This window comes from Bufo bufo, chromosome 2 (assembly GCF_905171765.1).
Source record: "Bufo bufo chromosome 2, aBufBuf1.1, whole genome shotgun sequence".
Taxonomy (NCBI): domain Eukaryota; kingdom Metazoa; phylum Chordata; class Amphibia; order Anura; family Bufonidae; genus Bufo; species Bufo bufo.
In genome coordinates, this window is record NC_053390.1 from 53,916,179 (window position 1) to 53,939,206 (window position 23,028).

Below are 23,028 nucleotides of genomic sequence, written 5' to 3' on the forward strand. Positions count from 1 at the left end.
TGGCAAAAAAGCAACTAAAAGACTGTCAGACTAAAAAACTAGATTCTCTGCAAACCAAGACTGAATTCTTTAACCTCGATTCTAAGTGTAATGTCTAAAAGAAACCAGCCACTGCTCACCACCTGCCCAGTACCATCCCTACAGTGAAGAATGGTGGTGGCAGCGTCATGCTGTGGGGAGGTTTTTCAGCGGCTGGGACAGGGAGACTGGTCAGGGTTGAGGGAAAGCTGAAAGGAGCAAAGTAAAGAGAGATTCTTAATGAAAACCTGAACCAGAGTGCTCTGGACCTCAGACGGCTGAAGGTTCACCTTCTAACAAGACAATGACCCTGAGCACCCAGACAGGACAACACAGAAGAGGCTTTGGGACAACTCTGAACGTCCTTGAGAGCTCTGACCTGATCCTAATAGAACATCTCTGGAGAGACCTGAAAATGTCTGTCCACCGACGGTCCCCATCCAACCTGACAGAGCTTGAGCGGATCTACAGAGGAAAATAGAAGAAAATCCCCAAATCCAGGTGTGGAAACCTTGTGGCATCATCTCCAAGAAGACTGGAGGCTGAAGTCACTGCCAAAGGGTCTTCAACTAAGTCCTGAGTAAAGGGTCTGAATACTTACTTCAACGCAAGATTTACATTTTCTAACAAAGGTGTCTAACACCCTGTTCTCATTTTGTCATTATGTGGTGTTGGGTCCAGAATGATGGGGGGAATGTTGAATAAAAAATAAAAAAAATGTTTTGTTTTAGCACAAGGCCGCAACATAACAAAAAGTGAAAAAACCAAAAGGGTCTGAAGACTTTCTGAATGCACTGTAATACACAAGGTTTTGTTTGTAGTCCGCATAGGGGCTGTGTACACAAAACGGTAGGATATATTTAATCAAGACTATTTGCAAAATGGTTCATTTTTTTTTATTTTAATCACATTTCACCAATGAAAAGAATAGATGTAAAGGTGGACATGGCCTCGAAGATTGGCCTTGGGGTTTTGTCCAGGACAAAATGAATGGTCCATTTTCTGTGTTGTAATATCATCTTGTGTGCACTCAGCCTTAGCTAAATCCCACAGCGCTGATACTGTTCCTCTTACCTGCCAGGGATGAGAAGAACCAGTCCATCATTGTAAGTGGAGAGTCTGGAGCTGGGAAAACCGTGTCTGCCAAGTACGCCATGAGGTACTTCGCCACTGTTGGGGGCTCTGCCAGCGAAACTAACGTGGAGGAAAAGGTCCTGGCGTCCAGTCCCATAATGGAGGTGAGACGTCAAACGCATGGATGCTTGGAGCGTGCCTCATCTGCTAACCTGTAGAGCATGTTCACATTTCTTGGTGGTGGTCTCGCCTATGTGGCACCTCTTGTAAACAGTACGTACATTTTTGCAAATAAATTGCTCGGATTACCCAAAATACTGTTCTCCATCACAGAATGACATTTGGGACACAATATAATTTTGCAAAGATACATTTTTGTGATCTACGTCACCATTTTGTGGCACAGATTGATACTTTGTGTCAGATATTGTCATTTTGTGATACGGAATATGTTTTTTATTCCATTCACGTAGCACATGTGAATGGCTGGCCCTATACTGTATGCCTACAGTATAAACAGCAGATCGCCAGGGGTAAGAGACGCATTGCATTCTTTTATTTTTTATATTTGTCTTTCTGACGGTGAAGGTATATTCACATGTAGCAGTTGAGGTACATCAAATCCCCAACCACAAATAGTGCATGCATTTTCCTTTCCATTTTCATTGCGCTTGCTGTTTTTATGAGCGAAATATATTTATTTGACCTTTCAAAATGCAATTGTATCAAAAACAGCGTAGCGCTTTTTGTACTGTTTTTATTATTGAAGTTTTTATTATGTCAAAGTTTCATGTGACCTGATATCTCCCTGCTTCAGGTAACATGCTAGATAATGTGTCCTACATCCAACATGTGATCTAGGCCTGATGGTTTCCGCCCCCAATGTAAAAAGTAAAAAAAACACAATGCAACAGCACTCTGCAAACATAAATAAAGTACAATAATGCCATAGTAATAGAAAATATACTGGTGCTAATGCTACGCTTATTTAGTAAATTTGAGATTCTTGGCAAATACATTTTGTACAAAATTATTTGGGCCCGTCTGCCGCTGTCAAGGCGATCTCTGTAAGACGGGAACCTAACACTAAGTACTACCTGTTATGTGCTTTAATGGCCACCATAAAATTCAGGGAGTGCAGGTTCCACATGCATGCTGAGCCCACTCTATACCTCTCCTGGTGTGAGACGGCTTCCAATGAATTCTGGGAGAGTATGCAACAGTCATCATTACTGACATCAAATATATGGGCAGGCTCAAAGTGCATGCGCATAGCGTATGTACTGCACATGCGCTGTAGCACGCTGAGGTTGCCCATGTAGTTGATGTTACGTAAACTGGCGGAAATGTACGGCAATCTGAAAACTGGATTCTGGAGATCGGACACGTCCCAATACTAGAAGTGCACCAGGAGTATTGGGGGACAAGTAAAAGATTTTTTTTTTTTGCTTAAGTGACTGATATATCTTTATAGATCACAATGTTTTATGCAGTTTTAAACTTCCAAAAACCCCTTTAAGGGGTGGCGGGAGGAAAATCCTTAGCATATTCAGGTAAGGCCACAGAGCCAAGTTACCTGATGCAGTTTTGGAAGAGAAGTCATGTCTGTCCTGTAGACTGTCTCTCCTTTATGATGCACTCCTGATTTTGGCCTCCAAAACGGCATGCAGAAACCTGACTGTTTGGCCGTACCCCTAGGCTACTTTCACACTTGCGTTGTTAATTTCGGTATTGAGATCCGGCAGAGGATCTCAACACTGGAATAAATGGATCCGTTTTGATTTCGCACATCAGGATGCCTCCGTTCTGTTAGGCTGCGGTTGTGTGATCTCAAAAGGGAAAAAAACGGATCCGTCACTAAATACATTGAAAGTCAATGGGTGACGGATATAGTTTTATAGATGACGGATTGTTTTCAGTGACGGATCTGTTTTTTTTCCTGTTTTTATGACCAGACACAAAACCGCAGCTTGCAGCGGTTTTGTGTCCTGTCACAAAACGGAATGCTGCCGGAACGGAAGACGTCCTGATGCCTCCTGAACGGATCTCTTTGCATTCAGAATACATGAGGACTAAACGGAAACCTTATTTTCCGGATCTGCGGGATCTCAATACCGGAAAACGCAAGTGTGAAAGTAGCCTTACAAGTACCGGCAGATCAGCAGGTCATGTGTGCAATAACGTCACTTCACCGCTGAGTCACCAGCGTTTTTAATTAAGCAGGACAACCCTCTTTTACAACAGGTACCTGAACATGAAGAACATGGCCGATTGGGAGAGTGTTGTGGGCATGCTCTGTGACTGGTGCTGTAAAATCTCATGCACACCCTGCGGCTGATATCGACCTGTGGCACAGGTTTCACCCTTTGCAATACATAAAGTGAAATCCACCACAAAGTCTAGATGTAACAGATGCCTTTTTTTTTTTATGAAAATGGAGGCAAACACCGCTGCGGCATTCCATGGGGTGCTACCCTAAGACCAGACTGTTCGCGCAGCGGCCTTAGGGTAGTACTTTGCTCACCCACAAGTGCAGATGAAGCACCTACAAATCATGTGCCTCACCTGTATTTGTCAGGAACTTTTCCGCTTTGCAAACTAAAGTCCCTTGACCGCTGCGTGAAAACCCTAAGAGGACCGCTCAATAGATAATAGGACACATTTTTAAGCCCCATGCACACGGCCGTATCCGGTTTGCAGTCTGCAAATTGCGGGTCTTTGCAGGATTTGCGGACTACAAAAATGGATATGATCATGTGCATGAGGCCTAATCCATGTGCTTTCCACATCCGTATGTCCATTCCACAAAGGGTTAGAACATGTCCTATGCTTGGCCACAAAATGTGAACCGCAGAACCATTTAGGTCAATAGATCTGCAACAAAAAAAAAACAACGGATGAACCACGGACTCAATACATATTTTATGGATCCACGTTTTGCGTGGCCTTAAATTGCAGATTTCATTAGGTAGTAATCTGTTTCTGAATATATCATCTCTGATATAAAGCTGGAGGGAGATAACACAAGATCCGCCATGAACGGTAGGTGATTGGGGCGGCACAAGTCACAGAGCATGCCCACAACACTCTCCCATACAATTCAATTGGTCATGTGGCTATTTCTTCTGTTTCTTGTCCATGTACACGCCCATTGGCCGGTATTGCCTGTATTGCGGCCCTCAAACAGCGGGTCCGCAATATACGGGTACCGGTCATGTGCACACTGTATCACTTATTGCTGACCCATTCACTTGAATGGGTCCACTATCCGGAAGATTTGTTGCGTTGCGGAACGGAGGCACGGATCAGAAGCACTAAAGAGTGCTTCTGTGGTTTTTCTGTCCGTGCCTCCGTACCGCAAAAAAGGAGTGCATGTACTACTTTTTTGTGGTGTGGACCATCAGAGGCGCATCGCGGACCCCATTCAAGTGAATGGGTCCACGTCCGCAGACGGCAATCACACGGACAGTGCCTATGCTGCGGACCGCAAGTTGTATGAGGAGGTTGCCCGGCATAATTAAAATTGCCGGTGACTCAGCAGCCATTCTTGCAGACATGATCACTGAGGCCATGTGTTGGCTGCAGCAGTCTTGTGACCATGATCAGGTCCTTGTCCGCTGGGAGCTGCAAAGCTGGAACGGAATGTGTTGTGAGGTGAGTGAGTTTTCTTTTCTTTTTTTAATACACTACTGCCTGCCATTTGTTTGTTTTTTGTTTTTTTATTTATGCCAGACAACCCCTTTAAATGGATATTCCAAGCACAAGTCACAGAGCATGCCCACAATACTCTCCCATATAAGTCATTTGGTCATGTTCTGTTTCTTGTCCAGGTACCCACTGTTAAAAGGGGGTTGTCCGACATAATAAAAAATGCCGGTGACTCAGCAGCCATTCTTGCACGCATGACCACTGAGGCCATTTATTGGCTGCAGTGGTCTTATGACCAAGAACAGATCTTTGCCAACCTCTGGTTGGGTGGTGATTGCAACGAGCTGTAGCCCTGGAAAATGTATTCCAGACCACCTCTTTAAAGGGATATTCCAAGATTTTAATTGTCCTCAACAGAATTCACTGATTATAGTAAACAACCTAGTCGCTTGCTGTATTTGTGTGTGAACCTGACCTTAGAGTCCAGACGTATTCAGGTTCCTTCGAGAACAGAGAAGGTCTTCATAAGCAGTTCCCTTCGCATCAGTTTTATGGTCCAGATAAATTCTGGTTTCGCTGGTGGCAGAAACATTTCCATAAAGTGAGCGCCACTTGTAATAGGAATTTATTAGGCAGTATTGTGATGTGGCCTGGCTGATTCAGCGAGAAACCATCTTCTGTAAAATGTGCAACTACAGAATCCTAAAACATCCGAGGAACCAGAGGCCGGGAATTTTTGGAAATTTTTTGTTCTGATTGATTTACAAATAGCTGCCTATTCTACAGTGCAAATGTTTTCCTTTGTTTTCATTTTTATAGTTTTTTTGTGTTTTTTTTGTTTTGTTTTGTCAAGGCTACTTTCACACCTGCGTTCGGTGCGGATCCGTCTTGTATCTGCACAGACGGATCCGCACCGATAAGGCCTCCTGCACACAACCGTTTTTTTCCCCCGTTTACTGGCCGTTTTTTGCGTTCCATATACGAACCATTCATTTCAATAGTTCCGCAAAAAAAACGGAATGTACTCCGTATGCATTCCGTTTCCGTATTTCCGTTTTTCCGTTCCGTTTAAAGATAGAACATGTCCTATTATTGCCCGCAAATCACGTTCCATGGCTCCATTCAAGTTAATGGGTCCGCAAAAAAAGGAACACATACGGAAATGCATCCGTATGTCTTCCGTTTCCGTTCTGTTTTTTGCTGAACCATCTATTGAAAATGTTATGCCCAGCCCAATTTTATCTATGTAATTACTGTATACTGTATATGCCATACAGAAAAACGGAACGGAAACACAACGGAAACAAAAAACGGAACAACGGATCCATGAAAAACGGACCGCAAAACACTGAAAAAGCCATACGGTCGTGTGCAGGAGGCCTAATGAAAACGCTTGTATCCGTTCAGAACAGATCCGTTTGCATTATTCTTTAAAAAAAAAGGATCCGTCCTGACTTAAATTTAAAAAGTCAATGGGGGACATATCCGTTTTCAATTGCACCATATTGTGTCAGTGAAAACAGATCCGTCCCCGTTGACTTACATTGTAAGTCAGGATGGATCCGTTTGGCTCCGCATCGTCAGGCGGACATCAAAACGCTGCAAGCAGCGTTTTGGTGTCCTCCTCCAGAGCGGAATGGAGGCTGAACGGAGGCAAACTGATGCATTCTGAACGAACCCGTTTTGGGCCTCTTGTGAGAGCCCTAAAAAACGGATCTCACAAGCGGACCCAGAAACGCCAGTGTGAAAGTAGCCTTATTTTGAATATCAGATCAGCGGTGGTCTAACAATGATCAGCTGTTTCAGATTAGCTCCCGTGCCAGAAGTCATGACCAGAACCCCACAGCGCTATCCGTTGTGTAGTGGACGGAGCTGGTTACTGCAGCGCTGCTCCCACGTGAACACTGCACAATGGATGGAGCCGTGTAGTTCTGGTGCTGACTTCCAGCGTGAGAGCTACTCTGAAACAGCTGATCTGATACGGATGTCCTATACTGAGGCACTCAGTATCAAACTCCGGGAGTTTTGCACGCACGTGATAAAAAACTGAATGTGGTACCCAGACCCGAACCCGGACTTCTTCACTGAAGTTCAGGTTTGGGTTAGGTGTTCTGTATATTTTATTATTTTCCCTTATAACATGGTTATAAAGGAAAATAATAGCATTCTGAATACAGAATGCTTACTAAAATGTGGCTTTAGGGGTAAAAAAAAAAACTCACCTTATCCTGTTCGCGCAGCTGGCATCTTCTTCTTTCAGGACCTGCCAAAGGACCTTTTAATGACGTGGTGAGCGCTGTGACATCATCAAAGGTCCTGCTGAATGAACATACAAATCTTCTATCTTCATTCAGCAGAACCTGCGCTGACATCACTGGGCTCACCATGTGTCGAGCGCGATTACGTCATCAAAGGTCCTTTGGCGGGTCCTGAAAGAAGAAGAAAGAAGAAGATGCCGGCCATGCGAACAACAGGATGAGGTGAGTTAGTTATTTTTTAACCCCTAAAGCCACATTTTACTAAGCATTCTGTATTAAGAATGCTATTATTTTCCCTTATAACCATGTTATAGGGGAAAATAATACAGTGAATTGACTTTTATCATCATCATCTCCAAGCAACCATGCGTGAAAATTGCATTGTACCCGCACTTGCTTGCGGATGCTTACGATTTTCATGCATCCGCATTCATTTCTATGGGGCCTTCGTTGCGTGAAAAACGCAGAATATAGAACATGCTGCGATTTTCACGCAACGAACAAGTGATGCGTGAAAATCACCGCTCATGTGCACAGCCCCATTGAAGTGAATGGGTCTGGATTCAGTGCGGGTGCAATGCGTTCACCTCACGTATTGCAAAACTCGCCCGTGTGAAAGGGGCCTAAGAGGTTATTTGCTTTGGACAATCCTTAGAAGGATTCCATGACAGTAAGCTGATCACAAAGCGTCTCCCTGCTGGACTTCCATCGTTCAATCGTAATGTGTGGGGAAGCCTGGAAGTAGGTGTTTTTCTACAGTGCCTCCACAGGCGAAATGAAGCATTACACACTATCCATTCACATCAATGGGTTATCTGTGCCATGTAGGACAGGTCAGGTCCTCCAGAGCCAGAGATGTTCTTTGCTCTGAATTTCTTAATAGGGTGTATGAATATGGGTTGTCTGAACTAGTCCACCCCTTTAACAATGATCTTCCACATAGGCAGGAATTGACACAAGGTACGACTTTAACTTTAAGGCATCAAAATTTTGCCTCCCAGTGATGGAGCTTTTTGGGAGTCAGTGGTACAGGAGAGGACATCCACAATGACTCCTACATTGCACATTCCTCGGTGAGCATTTTTGCAGAAAAAAATGATCGGACGCCTTCCATGTGCCTATGACAACACTTCCTTCTCTGCGTCTCGGTCTTGTAATAGGGGCATCATGTGGATCCAAACCATCATCTACATCGATATTTCCAAGCCGGCAGCCACTATATAGATTATTTTACATGTGAACATTGATTGGAGGAGAGGGATTTGGGTCCACACAATGCCCCTTTTAACGGGTCGATAAAATATAAGGTCACCATGCACTAAAGGGTCTTCTCAACCCCACGCATGGGTGCTGGTGGGCCATATAGCTAAGTATGGATCTCAGCCACCTGCATCTATAGATGCAGAATGGACAAGAATAGGACACGTTCTATTTTTTGTGGACATACAGATGTGGACAGAGCACTGTCTGCTGTCTGCGTTTTTTTGTGCCCCCCATTGAAATGAATGGGTCTGCATGCAATCTGCAAACAACGCGGTACGGATACGGACCAAAAATACGGTCGCGTGCATGAGGATTTATATTGCTTGCAATGTCGGATTAAATGGACGGATGTCCTGTGTGCGCCCCGCCTGAGGGATGCAGTGAGAAGTGGCACCTGCAGCATGAATAAGTCTGTCTATGGGTAATTCAGGTCCTAGGATCGTTCTCCGGGTCTCTTAGTAGGTCGCACACAGGAAGCTCCAGTTCTTGGGTTACCGGGACCTGAATGGAATTCTTTAGACATCATCTTTATTCTTAGGCTACTTTCACACTCGCGTTTGGTGCTGATCCGTCATGGATCTGCACAGACGGATCCGTTCAGATAATACAACCGTCTGCATCCGTTCAGAACGGATCCGTTTGTATTATCTTTAACATAGCCAAGACGGATCCGTCCCCACTGACTTACATTGTGTGTCAGAACGGATCCGTTTGGCTCAGTTTCGTCAGACGGACACAAAAACGCTGCAAGCAGTGTTTTGGTGTCCGCCTCCAAAGCGGAATGGAGATGGATCGGAGGCAAACTGATGCGTTCTGAGGGGATCCTTTTCCATTCAGAATGCATAAAGGGAAAACTGATACGTTTTGGACCGCTTGTGAGAGCCCTGAACGGATCTCGCAAACGGAACGCCAAAACGCCAGTGTGAAAGTAGCCTTAGGCAGGAATAGGCTCAGCTTTGTATGGCGCTGCCCCAGGATACAGGGAGACAGTATGTAGTCACACCAGGTCCATGAACACTGTATATACATTCTATAAACTAAGCTGGCCAACAATTTCTCCTGACCGCCCAACATATACATTTATGGTGGGCTCGGCCGAGTATGCATGTGTGCGGAGAGGGGAGTAAGCTGCTGCCAAACTTCTCTGAATAAACACATCCGACCCTACTTTCCCCATATGTGCTGTTGAGGGAAACCTTAAACACCCCTATGCACTTTAGATGGTCCTACTGAAATTGGCAGGTTTGCCTGGCATTCATCTAAGGGCAGCTTTTAAGGGCTTTTCCGGTCCGCTGGATAGGCCATCAATATCTGCAGTCTCTCCGTTTCTGGAACTACAACTCGAGCCATTGTGTAGTGACCACTGCAGTATTCACTCAGTGGGAGCTGCGCTGCAGTAACCACCTCTGTCCACTACACAATGGATGGCGCTGTAGATCCAGAGCTACTGCAGAACAGGAGGGATTGCAGGGTGTCAGACCCCCGACAATCAGATATTGATGAACTATCCTGAGGATAGATGATCAATATAAAAAGACTCGGAAATCCCTTTAACGATCCATCTCATGTGGCTTTATTTCTAGGTATACAGGTGAAACTCGAAAAATTTGAATATCGTGCAAAGTTCATTTATTTCAGTAATGCAATTTAAAAGGTGAAACTAACATATGAGATAGACTCATTACATGCAAAGCGAGATATTTCAATCCTTTGTTATAATTTGGATGATTATGGCTTACAGCTTATGAAACCCCAAAGTCACAATCTCAGGTCCCCTTTGCTCAGGGGGTATGGGTTAATTAGCTGACTAGAGTGTGACACTTTAAGCCTAGAATATTGAACCTTTTCACTAAATTCTAATTTTAAGCTGCATTAATGCAATTCATTTTAATTTGCATTACTGAAATAAATGGACTTTTGCATGACATTCAAATTTTTCGAGTTTCACCTGTATATTGATCTGTCTCTCTTTAAATATTTGTCTTTCCAGCTGTCTATCGACCTAACACTCAATATAATCACATAACTGATATTTTTTTTGCATAATTCAGGAAAAAAATAGAATGAGCTTAATTTTCCTTGGACCTCACTGCAGCCAATCAGTGGCTTCTGCGGTAAATGGCACATGACCAGTGAGGCCAGTGATTGGCTGCGGCGCTCAAGTGAAGCATCGCTGCAGCCGGAAAAAAAAAAGAACGTCCTGTACTACACTATTACGTTACATGGTGGTACATAGAGACTCACCCCTTGTATTCTTGTACATTCAGGCCATTGGAAATGCCAAAACGACCCGGAATGACAACAGCAGCAGATTCGGGAAATACATCCAGATAGGATTTGACAAGAGATATCACATTATTGGTGCCAATATGAGAACCTACCTTCTGGAGAAGTCACGTGTTGTGTTCCAGGTTTGTGTCTCTGTGTATAGTTGTGCTGTCGCTCTACGCAATTTTTCTTCAGTGAAAATAACTATTAACGGAGACGCTGTTTCTGGTGGTTTTCTATGATCCGACTTTGGAGGAAAGACCTTCTATAAATCATAGCTCCCTCTTAGTAACAATGTTTTTGGGTTACATCATGATTTAAATCTCACATTGTAAGCGATGTATATAGTTTTCTACATTAGACTCTAGCTACTGTAAGTATATACACACTGTATGGAGAAAAGTAATGGGCCAAACATCTTAATCATTGAAATCAGGTTTTTCATTCAGTGCCATTACCACAGGTGTATAAAGTCCATCTCCTAGCCATGCAGTCTGCCATTACCACAGGTGTATAAAGTCCATCTCCTAGCCATGCAGTCTGCCATTACCACAGGTGTATAAAGTCCATCTCCTAGCCATGCAGTCTGCCATTACTACAGGTGTATAAAGTCCAGCCCCTAGCCATGCAGTCTGCCATTACCACAGGTGTATAAAGTCCAGCTCCTAGCCCTGCAGTCTGCCATCACCACAGGTATATAAAATCCAGCCCCTAGCCATACAGTCTGCCATTACCACAGGTATATAAAGTCCAGCTCCTGGCCAAGCAGTCTGCCACTACCACAGGTGTATAAATTCCAGCTCCTAGCCATTACCACAGGTGTATAACATCCAGCCCTCAGCCATGCAGTCTGCTATTACCACAGGTGTAAAACATCCAGCCCGTGGCCATGAGGTCTGCCTTTACAGACATTTGTGAAAGAATGGCTTGTTTTAAAGAGCTCACTCCTCACTGAGTGCTATGGGGCATAGTGCATAAAAGTCACCAACGCTCTGCCGACTCCATAACTGCAGAGTTCAAACCTCCTCTCGTATTAACATCAGCACAAAAACGGTGCTGTGCCGGGAGCTTCATGGCCGAGCAGCTGCAGGCAAACCTTACATCATCAAGCACAATGCCAAGCGTCGGATGACGTGATGTAAAACTGGACTCTGGAGCAGTGGGAACTTGTTCTGTGGAGCAAAGCACTTGTATCTGGCAGTCAGATGGAGTAGTCTGGGTTTGTGAATGCCAGGAGAACATTACCTGTCTCCACTGAGCCAGATGTATAGTCTGGTGAAGGAGGATAATGTTATGGGAGTGTTTTCCGTGGATCAGTCTAGACCCCATAGTTTCAGTGAAGGGATCTTAACCACCTCAGCCCCTATAGCTTAAACACCCTTAAAGACCAGGCCACTTTTTACACTTCTGCCCTACCCTACTTTCACCGTTTATTGCTCGGTCATGCAACTTACCACCCAAATGAATTTTACCTCCTTTTCTTCTCACTAATAGAGCTTTCATTTGGTGGTATTTCATTGCTGCTGACATTTTTACTTTTTTTGTTATTAATCGAAATTTAACGATTTTTTTGCAAAAAAATGACATTTTTCACTTTCAGTTGTAAAATTTAGCAAAAAAAACGACATCCATATATAAATTTTTCTCTAAATTTATTGTTCTACATGTCTTTGATAAAAAAAAAATGTTTGGGTAAAAAAAAAATGGTTTGGGTAAAAGTTATAGCGTTTACAAACTATGGTACAAAAATGTGAATTTCCGCTTTTTGAAGCAGCTCTGACTTTCTGAGCACCTGTCATGTTTCCTGAGGTTCTACAATGCCCAGACAGTACAAACACCCCACAAATGACCCCATTTCGGAAAGTAGACACCCTAAGGTATTCGCTGATGGGCATAGTGAGTTCATAGAACTTTTTATTTTTTGTCACAAGTTAGTGGAAAATGATGATTTTTTTTTTTTTTTTTTCTTACAAAGTCTCATATTCCACTAACTTGTGACAAAAAATAAAAACTTCTATGAACTCACTATGCCCATCAGCGAATACCTTGGGGTGTCTTCTTTCCAAAATGGGGTCACTTGTGGGGTAGTTATACTGCCCTGGCATTCTAGGGGCCCAAATGTGTGGTAAGGAGTTTGAAATCAAAATGTGTAAAAAATGACCGGTGAAATCCGAAAGGTGCTCTTTGGAATGTGGGCCCCTTTGCCCACCTAGGCTGCAAAAAAGTGCCACACATGTGGTATCGCCGTACTCAGGAGAAGTTGGGGAATGTGTTTTGGGGTGTCATTTTACATATACCCATGCTGGGTGAGATAAATATCTTGGTCAAATGCCAACTTTGTATAAAAAAATGGGAAAAGTTGTCTTTTGCCAAGATATTTCTCTCACCCAGCATGGGTATATGTAAAATGACACCCCAAAACACATTCCCCAACTTCTCCTGAGTACGGAGATACCACATGTGTGACACTTTTTTGCAGCCTAGGTGGGCAAAGGGGCCATTATTCCAGAGCACCTTTCGGATTTCACCGGTCATTTTTTACACATTTTTATTTCAAACTTCTTACCACACATTTGGGCCCCTAAAATGCCAGGGCAGTATAACTACCCCACAAGTGACTCCATTTTGGAAAGAAGACACCCCAAGGTATTTCGTGATGGGCATAGTGAGTTCATGGAAGTTTTTATTTTTTGTCACAAGTTAGTGGAATATGAGACTTTGTAAGGGAAAAAATTTTTTTTAAAAAAATCATCATTTTCCGCTAACTTGTGACAAAAAAATATAAAATTCTAGGAACTCGCCATGCCCCTCACAGAATACCTTGGGGTGTCTTCTTTCCAAAATGGGGTCACTTGTGGGGTAGTTATACTGCCCTGGCATTTTCCAGGGGCCCTAATGTGTGGTTTGTAGGTAAATGACCTGTGAAATCCGAAAGGTGCTCTTTGGATCGTGGGCCCCTTTGCCCACCTAGGCTGCAAAAAAGTGTCACACATGTGGTATCTCCGTACTCAGGAGAAGTTGGGCAATGTGTTTTGGGGTGTCATTTTACATATACCCATGCTGGGTGAGATAAATATCTTAGTCAAACGCCAACTTTGTATAAAAAAATGGGAAAAGTTGTCTTTTGCCAAGATATTTATCTCACCCAGCATGGGTATATGTAAAATGACACCCCAAAACACATTGCCCAACTTCTCCTGAGTACAGCGATACCAGATGTGTGACACTTTTTTGCAGCCTAGGTGGGCAAAGGGGCCCACATTCCAAAGAGCACCTTTTGGATTTCACCGGCCATTTTTTACAGATAGAAACATAGAAACATAGAATGTGTCGGCAGATAAGAACCATTTGGCCCATCCAGTCTGCCCAATATACTAAATACTATGGATAGCCCCTGGCCCTATCTTATATGAAGGATGGCCTTATGCCTATCCCATGCATGCTTAAACTCCTCCACTGTATTTGCAGCTACCAATTCTGCAGGAAGGCTATTCCATGCATCCACTACTCTCTCAGTAAAGTAATACTTCCTGATATTACTTTTAAACCTTTGCCCCTCTAATTTAAAACTATGTCCTCTTGTAGCAGTTTTTTTTCTTTTAAATATTCTCTCCTCTTTTACCTTGTTGATTTCAAACCACTTCTCACGCATTCGGCCCCTAAAATGCCAGGGCAGTATAACTACCCCACAAGTGACCCCATTTTGGAAAGAAGACACCCTAAGGTATTTCGTGATGGGCATAGTGAGTTCATGGAAGTTTTTATTTTTTGTCACAAGTTAGTGGAATATGAGACTTTGTAAGGAAAAAAAAAATCATCATTTTCCGCTAACTTGTGACAAAAAATATAAAATTCTAGGAACTCGCCATGCCCCTCACGGAATACCTTGGGGTGTCTTCTTTCCAAAATGGGGTCACTTGTGGGGTAGTTATACTGCCCTGGCATTTTCCAGGGGCCCTAATGTGTGGTAAGTAGGTAAATGACCTGTGAAATCCTAAAGGTGCTCTTTGGAATGTGGGCCCCCCACGGTATCGCCGTATTCAGGAGAAGTTGGGCAATGTGTTTTGGGGTGTCTTTTTACATATACTCATGCTGGGTGAGAGAAATATCTCGGCAAAAGACAACTTTTCACATTTTTTATACAAAGTTGGCATTTGACCAAGATATTTATCTCACCCAGCATGGGTATATGTAAAATGACACCCCAAAACACATTGCCCAACTTCTCCTGAGTACGGCGATACCACATGTGTGACACTTTTTTGCAGCCTAGATGCGCAAAGGGGCCCACATTCATTTTATGAGGGCATTTTTTGACATTTGGATCCCAGACTTCTCACGCTTTAGGGCCCCTAGAATGCCAGGGCAGTATAAATACCCCACATGTGACCCCATTTTGGAAAGAAGACACCCCAAGGTATTCAATGAGGGGCATGGCGAGTTCATAGAAATTTATTTTTTTTGGCACAAGTTAGCGGAAATTGATATTTTTATTTTTTTTCTCACAAAGTCTCCCTTTCCGCTAACTTGGGACAAAAATTTCAATCTTTCATGGACTCAATATGCCCCTCACGGAATACCTTGGGGTGTCTTCTTTACGAAATGGGGTCACATGTGGGGTATTTATACTGCCCTGGCATTCTAGGGGCCCTAAAGCGTGAGAAGAAGTCTGGAATATAAATGTCTAAAAAAATTTACGCATTTGGATTCCGTGAGGGGTATGGTGAGTTCATGTGAGATTTTATTTTTTGACACAAGTTAGTGGAATATGAGACTTTGTAAGAAAAAAAATAATAATTTCCGCTAACTTGGGCCAAAAAAATGTCTGAATGGAGCCTTACAGGGGGGTGATCAATGACAGGGGGGTGATCAGGGAGTCTATATGGGGTGATCACCCCCCTGTCATTGATCACCCCCCTGTAAGGCTCCATTCAGATGTCCGTATGTGTTTTGCGGATCCGATCCATGCATCAGTGGATCCGTAAAAATCATACGGACATCTGAATGCAGCCTTACAGGGGGGTGATCAATGACAGGGGGGTGATCAGGGAGTCTATATGGGGTGATCACCTCCGTCATTGATCACTCCCCTGTAAGGCTCCATTCAGATTTCCGTACGTGTTTTGCGGATCCGATCCATGTATCAGTGGATCCGTAAAAATCATACGGACATCTGAATGCAGCATGACAGGGGGGGTGATCAGGGAGTCTATATGGGGTGATCACCTCCGTCATTGATCACTCCCCTGTAAGGCTCCATTCAGATGTCCGTACGTGTTTTGCGGATCCGATCCATGTATCTGTGGATCCGTAAAAATCATACGGACATCTGAATGCAGCCTTACAGGGGGGTGATCAGGGAGTCTATATGGGGTGATCACCTCCGTCATTGATCACTCCCCTGTAAGGCTCCATTCAGATGTCCGTACGTGTTTTGCGGATCCGATCCATGTATCAGTGGATCCGTAAAAATCATACGGACATCTGAATGCAGCCTTACAGGGGGGTGATCAATGACAGGGGGGTGATCAGGGAGTCTAATATGGGGTGATCAGGGGTGATCAAGGGTGAATAAGGGGTTAATAAGTGACAGGGGGGGGTGTAGTGTAGTGTGGTGCTTGGTGCAACATATTACTGAGCTACCTGTGTCCTCTGGTGGTCGATCCAAACAAAGGGGACCACCAGAGGACCAGGTAGCAGGTATATTAGACGCTGTTATCAAAACAGCGTCTAATATACCTGTTAGGGGTTAAAAAAATCACATCTCCAGCCTGCCAGCGAACGATCGCCGCTGGCAGGCTGGAGATCCACTTGCTTACCTTCCGATCCTGTGAGCGCGCGCGCCTTCACAGGAAATCTCGGCCATCGCGAGATGACGCATATATGCGTGACTCTGCGCAGGGCTCCCGCCTCCGGAACGCGATCCTGCGTTAGGCGGTCCGGAGGCGGTTAAAGGGGTTATCCCATGACTAATGTAAAAAATAAAAATCATATCGTACATGACAATCTCATTCTAACAAAGCTAGAACCAGCCCTGTACCTCACATGGATCCAGAGATCTCCCCATTCATTGCTCTGCTAGATTTATATCAAGCTGACAGCTCAAGGGGAGTGTCCTCTCTGCTGCAGCTCAGGGTGTGTGTCCATGCTCTCCCTATCACAGCTCAGGGGCGTGTCCATGCTCTCCCTATCACAGCTCAGGAAGCAGTTGAAGGATGAAACTGAGCATGTGCGGCGTTCTCAGTGAGCAGGACAGAGAAAAAAGAAAAAGAACAAACAGCAGGTGGCGCTATGCAGATACATTTTATTGGATAACTCAGTGGCTATGCTAAATTTTTCATTACATGCAATTACAAAAGTATTCAAATCCAGGTGCTGTAGAATATTTTTTGTGGAACAACCCTTTAATGCTTCAGCATACCAAGACATTTTGGACACTTGTATGCTTCCAACCTTGTGGGAACAGTTTGGGGAATGCCCTTTTCAAGTGTATTCTACGGAGCCGTCCCTTAGAAATGAATGGGACGGTTTGTAATTACACCCGCTCACCGCTGCGCTCTTTAAACAGTTGGGGACAACTGCGACCCCTGCCGATGTAATATTGATGACCTGTCCTGAGGATAGGTCATCAATATAACTCTTTAATAAAACTCTTCAATGCAATAGTACATGCTGAACAGAGAAGGCTATATCACGGGGCTGTACACACCACATCCATCCCTCTCGTCCGCAGGGCTCTCAGTTTAATTCCCTTTTTCCTGACAAAACCTTAATAAACTTTACCTTAAAAGAAAGAAGAAGTCATTGAATCAGATTTGTTCTCTCCTGCCCAAGTGATGAAATGAGAAGACAGGATTTCGAGTGAAAATAAACATTTGAAGATTGAAGTCAGTTCCCCGGTGAATGACAAATGTCCCTTCACTTGCGGCAGCCCGAGATAGGTCATCTTCTGTTTTTCTGCCAGATTGTTTTTTTTTAGTTTTTTTTTTTAGATAAACTTAGTGATGAGAACAAGGAGCAGGAAGGAGGGGTAGTCATCACTGGTATAGACAAGGCCGGCTCTCTGGAGCAGAACCATCATACTGCCTTCAGTCCTGGTTATTGGCATCCAGGGACAGCGCAGTCAGTAAGGGTCTATTCACATCGCATAAAATTGGTTTTGCTAAAATTCTGCAACTGGGATTTCATTGTGAGATGAGAATTGACCTTAAAATGCAACAAAATTCTAATCTTGGGTCCACAGAACCAACAATGCACAAATAAGCAATTTTGAAAAAGAAATATTATTATTATTATTATTATTTTTTTTTATTCTAATCAACGATGTTTGAACCCCAGTTCTTCCAAATTCAAACATGGAGAATTTTATATAAAAATTTTGTTTTAAAGGCAAAATTTTTAACATGCAGTGAGGTCCATATGTCCGCATAAGACACAGACCCGTCAACCCCCGACATGGTCTCCAAAACCAACAGACTCTATGAACGGCACCTCTGACACAGATGTGACGGGGTCCTAGGAAGCGGGGGGATTGCGCTTCAGCGCGCACCTTATGTTAGTTGGGACACCTCCCAGGCTTAGTGCTTGTGTGCCTAAGGAGTTGCATCAGAAGCATCGCTAGGGGTTCAGAACAGAAGGGCGAAATATAACCAATGCCTAAGTGAGCCCCAAACTAAATAATATTGCCATACTGTTACTGAATAAAAACAGTGACTATATAGTGGTAGGTATCAGTGGTGCACATGTCCTGTGCAGAGTATATAAGTGACAGTAAAGTGCAGTAAAATCCAGTGACTTACAGTTGATGCACGTGTTCTCCAACTGGAGTTGTTGCTTTTTCTCATCTTTTCCATCTGTCTCAGACCACCATGATGGCTTTTTCCATCCACAACTTGTGTCTGCAGAATTTGAAACAAACTCATTTTTGGCTCCTCACTTTTCTAGCATCTTGTTGCTGCCCCATCTACCCCTACTACTGGACCTGCTGTGTGGCACAGTGCCCCCAATATATTATTTCGAAAATAATGTGGTTATAACTACAATCACACCCTCTTTAGATAGTGGAACTATATTACCGTGAGATCTAAGATTCGAATAGAAATAGGCTTGACACGACTTAGGTACATAAAAGTTTGCTAGCCTACGATAGGCTGATGATATATAAAAGATTCTTCACAAAAGGTAACATACAGGGTAAAATAAGTAACACCAAAGTCGTGAACAAATGGGCAAGCTCCCCATCGACCAGTTTCGAACATGGAATCTGGCCAACTCCCGTGTTAAACAAAGAGAGGTGGTGGTAGCAAGACACATCCTACCCTGATGATGTCCTCAATGGAGCGCAGCTCTTTGGGTACATAGCTAGAAGTTTTCTAGCCTCTTGGCCCCTCCTAAAAGTCTTCTGTGTGCAGCACAGTTACTTAAGACTTCAGGAACGTGGCTAGGTACCAGGCACCACTAACCAACTACATTACAAGGAATTAAAGAAATAATGGTGATAATAAATAAAATAATAAATCGATAATAAAGCTAGTACCCTTACCCTGATCCCCCGACATGTGCACCGACTCATTCCTCTCTGGACAGTTAGCGTCTAGGCCCTCAAAACTGCTGAAAGCACTATATTGGTGACAGGGAGAGCATTGCAGACATAACTTTCATTTTTTTGGTCAAGCTACCTCCAAGACCATCATTCTAGATTTCATCCCGCCCGGTGCTGCTAATGCAAGTGCCCATGAGGTCGTCAGAGGGGAAGGTCTGGTAAAAATTTGGTGAAGATTGCTTGGGGTGGTAAATATTAAAATGATGTCTCCTGAGCACTTATAGTCTTATTGCTGGTGGATTAAAACTTCAATGTCACCCCAAATATGTCTGCACTGCTTTCTTCTTCACTTATATAGTGCTGTCAGCAGTTTTGATGGCTAAAAACTTCTGATAGACTCCCTCTAAATATAAAAGAGAAAAAGCTACAACATTTAAAAAACAGACCCAACACATTATTTCCCTGCTACAAACTTAAATTTTAATTCATCAAACTAATTCTCTTTAAAAGGGGAGGGGCTGTGACAACTGATTTAATCAATGCATGTTATCAAGGTTCAAAATGTCGCCTCTGGAAAACAAAGCATGACTAATATGTGAATGTGGCAGTGATAGATTATGGGTGGAGTTACCTTTTAAATGCTCATTTTATGTTTGTTCGATACTAACTCTTCTATTACGTTACCAGGCGGAGGAGGAGAGGAACTACCACATCTTCTACCAGCTCTGCGCCTCCGCCGGTTTGCCTGAATTTGCCGACTTATCACTGTGTAAGTGCTTTTTCATAGCTCAGCTTTTCTGCGCTCATAAACGGCTTGTTGGACGTAAAAAATCAAATCAGTAAAATCCATTAGATTGTGTCATATTGAATAATTATACCGCTTAGATGCGCTAATGTGAGAATGTCCATGATTACGCTATCAATAAAGTCAAATTAAATTCTAGAATGGTTTAACAGGAGACGGCGTAAATTATTGGCCCGTTCAGTAGTACGTAACCTGACTCTGATCTAACCATTGGGGTCATTGGAGGGGTCCTGAGACTGTAGCACATAATTAAAACCCCCTAATTTAGGGGTTACATTGGAGAATTTTCCATGAAAGAGCCTCTGTCAGCATGATCAATAGAGATGAGCAAATTTCATATTATGAAATTCGTTCACGCTTCGTTTGGTGGTAAAAGCAGAATTGCGTTATGGATTCCGTTACCACGGACCATAACGCAATTCTATGATGGAATACCTTTAGAGGCATTCCGTTATTCATTCCGTCATAATAGAAGTCTATGGCCTGCATAACGGATCCGTCCCGTTTCCGTTATGCAGGAGAGGACTCCCCTGCATAACGGAAATGTGCGATTTCAGTAATAAAAGTATATTACAAAAATGGCCAGTATCACTGCCCCTAAACAATACACAAATAAAAAAAAGAATGACAGTTACACTTTAAATGAGTACATTGGAGCACCAGGGGGCAGGGTTGAATCCTTGGAGCACTGCTTTGTAACACCCCCTGTGATTTGCACACTCCCCCTCCCCTTGATGGACAGGGCTAGACGTCAGCGCTGCTGTGTCCTAGCATGTACATATCATATGCACTACTTACTGCAGCCTTACCACATTGTGATATGCTTAGAAATCTAATATACATATTACTGCTTTTTTCACAAATAACAAAGAAAAAGTGCAGATGTCCAGCTTCCAAATAGTGACAGCCTTTATTCTTCTTGTGCAGTAAAAATACCGACCTCATGAGGAAGGATCGGTATTAGTTGATCCGAAACGCGTAGATGTGATTGTACTGTCGGTTTTTCCTGCACAAGAAGAATAAAGGCTGTCACTATTTGGAAGCTGGACGTCTGCACTTTTTCTTTGTTATTTATGGATTTCTGCGCATGGTACCCGGCGCAGTCTGTGCTTCCCGTGTGAATTCAAGCCTGGTGAGCGCCACTACCTCTCTTTTGTTACATTTGTGCTTTATTCACAGGCACAATGTACAGTTATAATATATAATAGCTTTCTAAGCATAGAAAAACCATTGTTTTCTATGTGGTAATGCTATAGCTTAGTGATAAGTGGTCAGTCTTGCATGTAGAGAGCCTAAGTTCAAGTCCCAGGAAAGACTTTTCTGGAGCTGGAAGCAGAAGGCAATGCCCACTGTGGTGGCTATGGAGCTGAGCTGCAGTACTGAGGTGCAGCAGACGACGCCGTGTACAGAGCTTTATGATTCCAGCTCGGGAGCTAATGATCATCAGCCTCGGCTTCCATCTCCGTCCACTGTATGGTTTCCAGCAGCTTCCTGGAACATCTAATTAGTACGTGTACCCGGTGTCAGACCACCACTGATCTGATATCGATGACCTATCCTGACCGTTTTATGGCATGCAGATGGCAAATATGTATCATTTTATTTGAACTATGAAATAAAGATTCCATGTAATGGTGGGGCAACACCTTGTACCTATGACACTGGCTGACCTGTTACATGTGCACTTGGCAGCTGAAGGCATCTGTGTTGGTCCCATGTTCATATGTGCCCGCATTGCTGAGAAAAATGAAGCTTTAATATATGCAAATGAGCCTTTAGGAGCAACAGGGGCGTTGCCATTGCTCCTAGAGGCTCTGCTCTCTCTGGAATTGCCACTCCCTCTGCACTTTGATTGACAGGGACAGGCGTGATCATGTTTTCACTGCCTGGCCCTGTCAATCAAAGTAGAGAGGTCTCGACAGTTGCAGAGAAAGCTGAGCCTCTAGGTGTAACGGCAACGCCCCCGTTGCTCCTAGAGGCTCATTTGCATATATTAACACCATTTTTCTCAGCAATGTGGGCACATATGAACATGGGACCAACACAGACGCCTTCAGCTGCCAAGGAGCACCATTATAGAGCAAAAAATTACTGTCTTCGTGACCTATTTGGAGCTTCTGTAAGGTTTAAACCATTGACATGTGACCATATCAGCGGCGAAGGATGGGGGATACATAGCAGTACCCAATTTCTTCACCCAGACTCCTGTCTAGAGGCAGACATATACAAAGGAGGGTCTTTCTGCTAAAACCGTATCGGGGTCCAGGTCCCGGCTTCTTTCCCCTGGTCATGAGCTACGTAATCTTCATCCACATCTTCTCTGAAGCAAATTCTTCACTGATGTGTCTGTCTCTCCACTGTATTGAAATCTAGCACTAAGGGTGCATTCACGCGACCGTATGAATGGGTCCTCATCCGTTCCGCAATTTTGTGGAATGCATGCGGATGCATTCATTTCAACGGGGCCGCAAAAGATGCGGACAGCACACCGTCTGCTGTCATCATCTGTTGTTCCGTTCCGCAAAAAAAAAAGTAGAGCATGTCCTATTCTTGTCCGCAATCACAGACAATAATGGGCATTATCTGTATAGCGCCGACCATGTGCGGTCCGCAAAATGTGGAACGCACACGGCCGGCATCCCTGTTTTGCGGACGTGAGAATCGTTATCATAGGTCAACATTAGAAGAAAATAGAATTTCTATGACGTCAGACTACTTTCACATCTGCGGTTTTGTATCCTGGCTTTGTATTCCGACGGATCTCAAAATCGGAGCAAAACGCTTCAGAACTCCATGCAGTTCCGGACACAAAACCGCAGTTTGCAAAAACAGAACAAACTGGATCTGGCACCAAAAACAATGTCTGCCCAGTTACATCAGCTCCTCAGTTTGGACCGTGTGACTACTATCAGACGTAATGGAATCTCTGACCGCCAAATTTTTCGCAAAATGGAGGCCCTTTTTTATTATTAGGTTTCTCAATGCGGAGGAGATCCAATACCTAATGGATCCGTTTCAATGTACTAAATGGTATTTAACCGAAAACTTGAAGGGGGCCTTAGGTCCATTACTTTATCACAGATGACCCATGAGATTCTCAGGGACTGCATTTCCCTATTACATAGCTAGTCAGTATCATTATCATCCTCGGG

The 23,028-nt window shown here is 43.7% G+C and overlaps 1 protein-coding gene across 1 annotated transcript in view; it reads left to right on the forward strand.

The window, feature by feature from the left end:
- MYO5B (myosin VB) overlaps window positions 1–23,028 on the forward strand; it is a 207,303-nt gene that overhangs the window by 109,245 nt on the left and 75,030 nt on the right. The window contains exons 5-7 of the mRNA XM_040421102.1: window positions 1,100–1,256; window positions 10,529–10,672; window positions 19,759–19,840. Of these exons, the coding sequence (XP_040277036.1) occupies window positions 1,100–1,256; window positions 10,529–10,672; window positions 19,759–19,840 (383 nt within the window). The remainder of the gene's footprint in view (window positions 1–1,099; window positions 1,257–10,528; window positions 10,673–19,758; window positions 19,841–23,028) is intronic.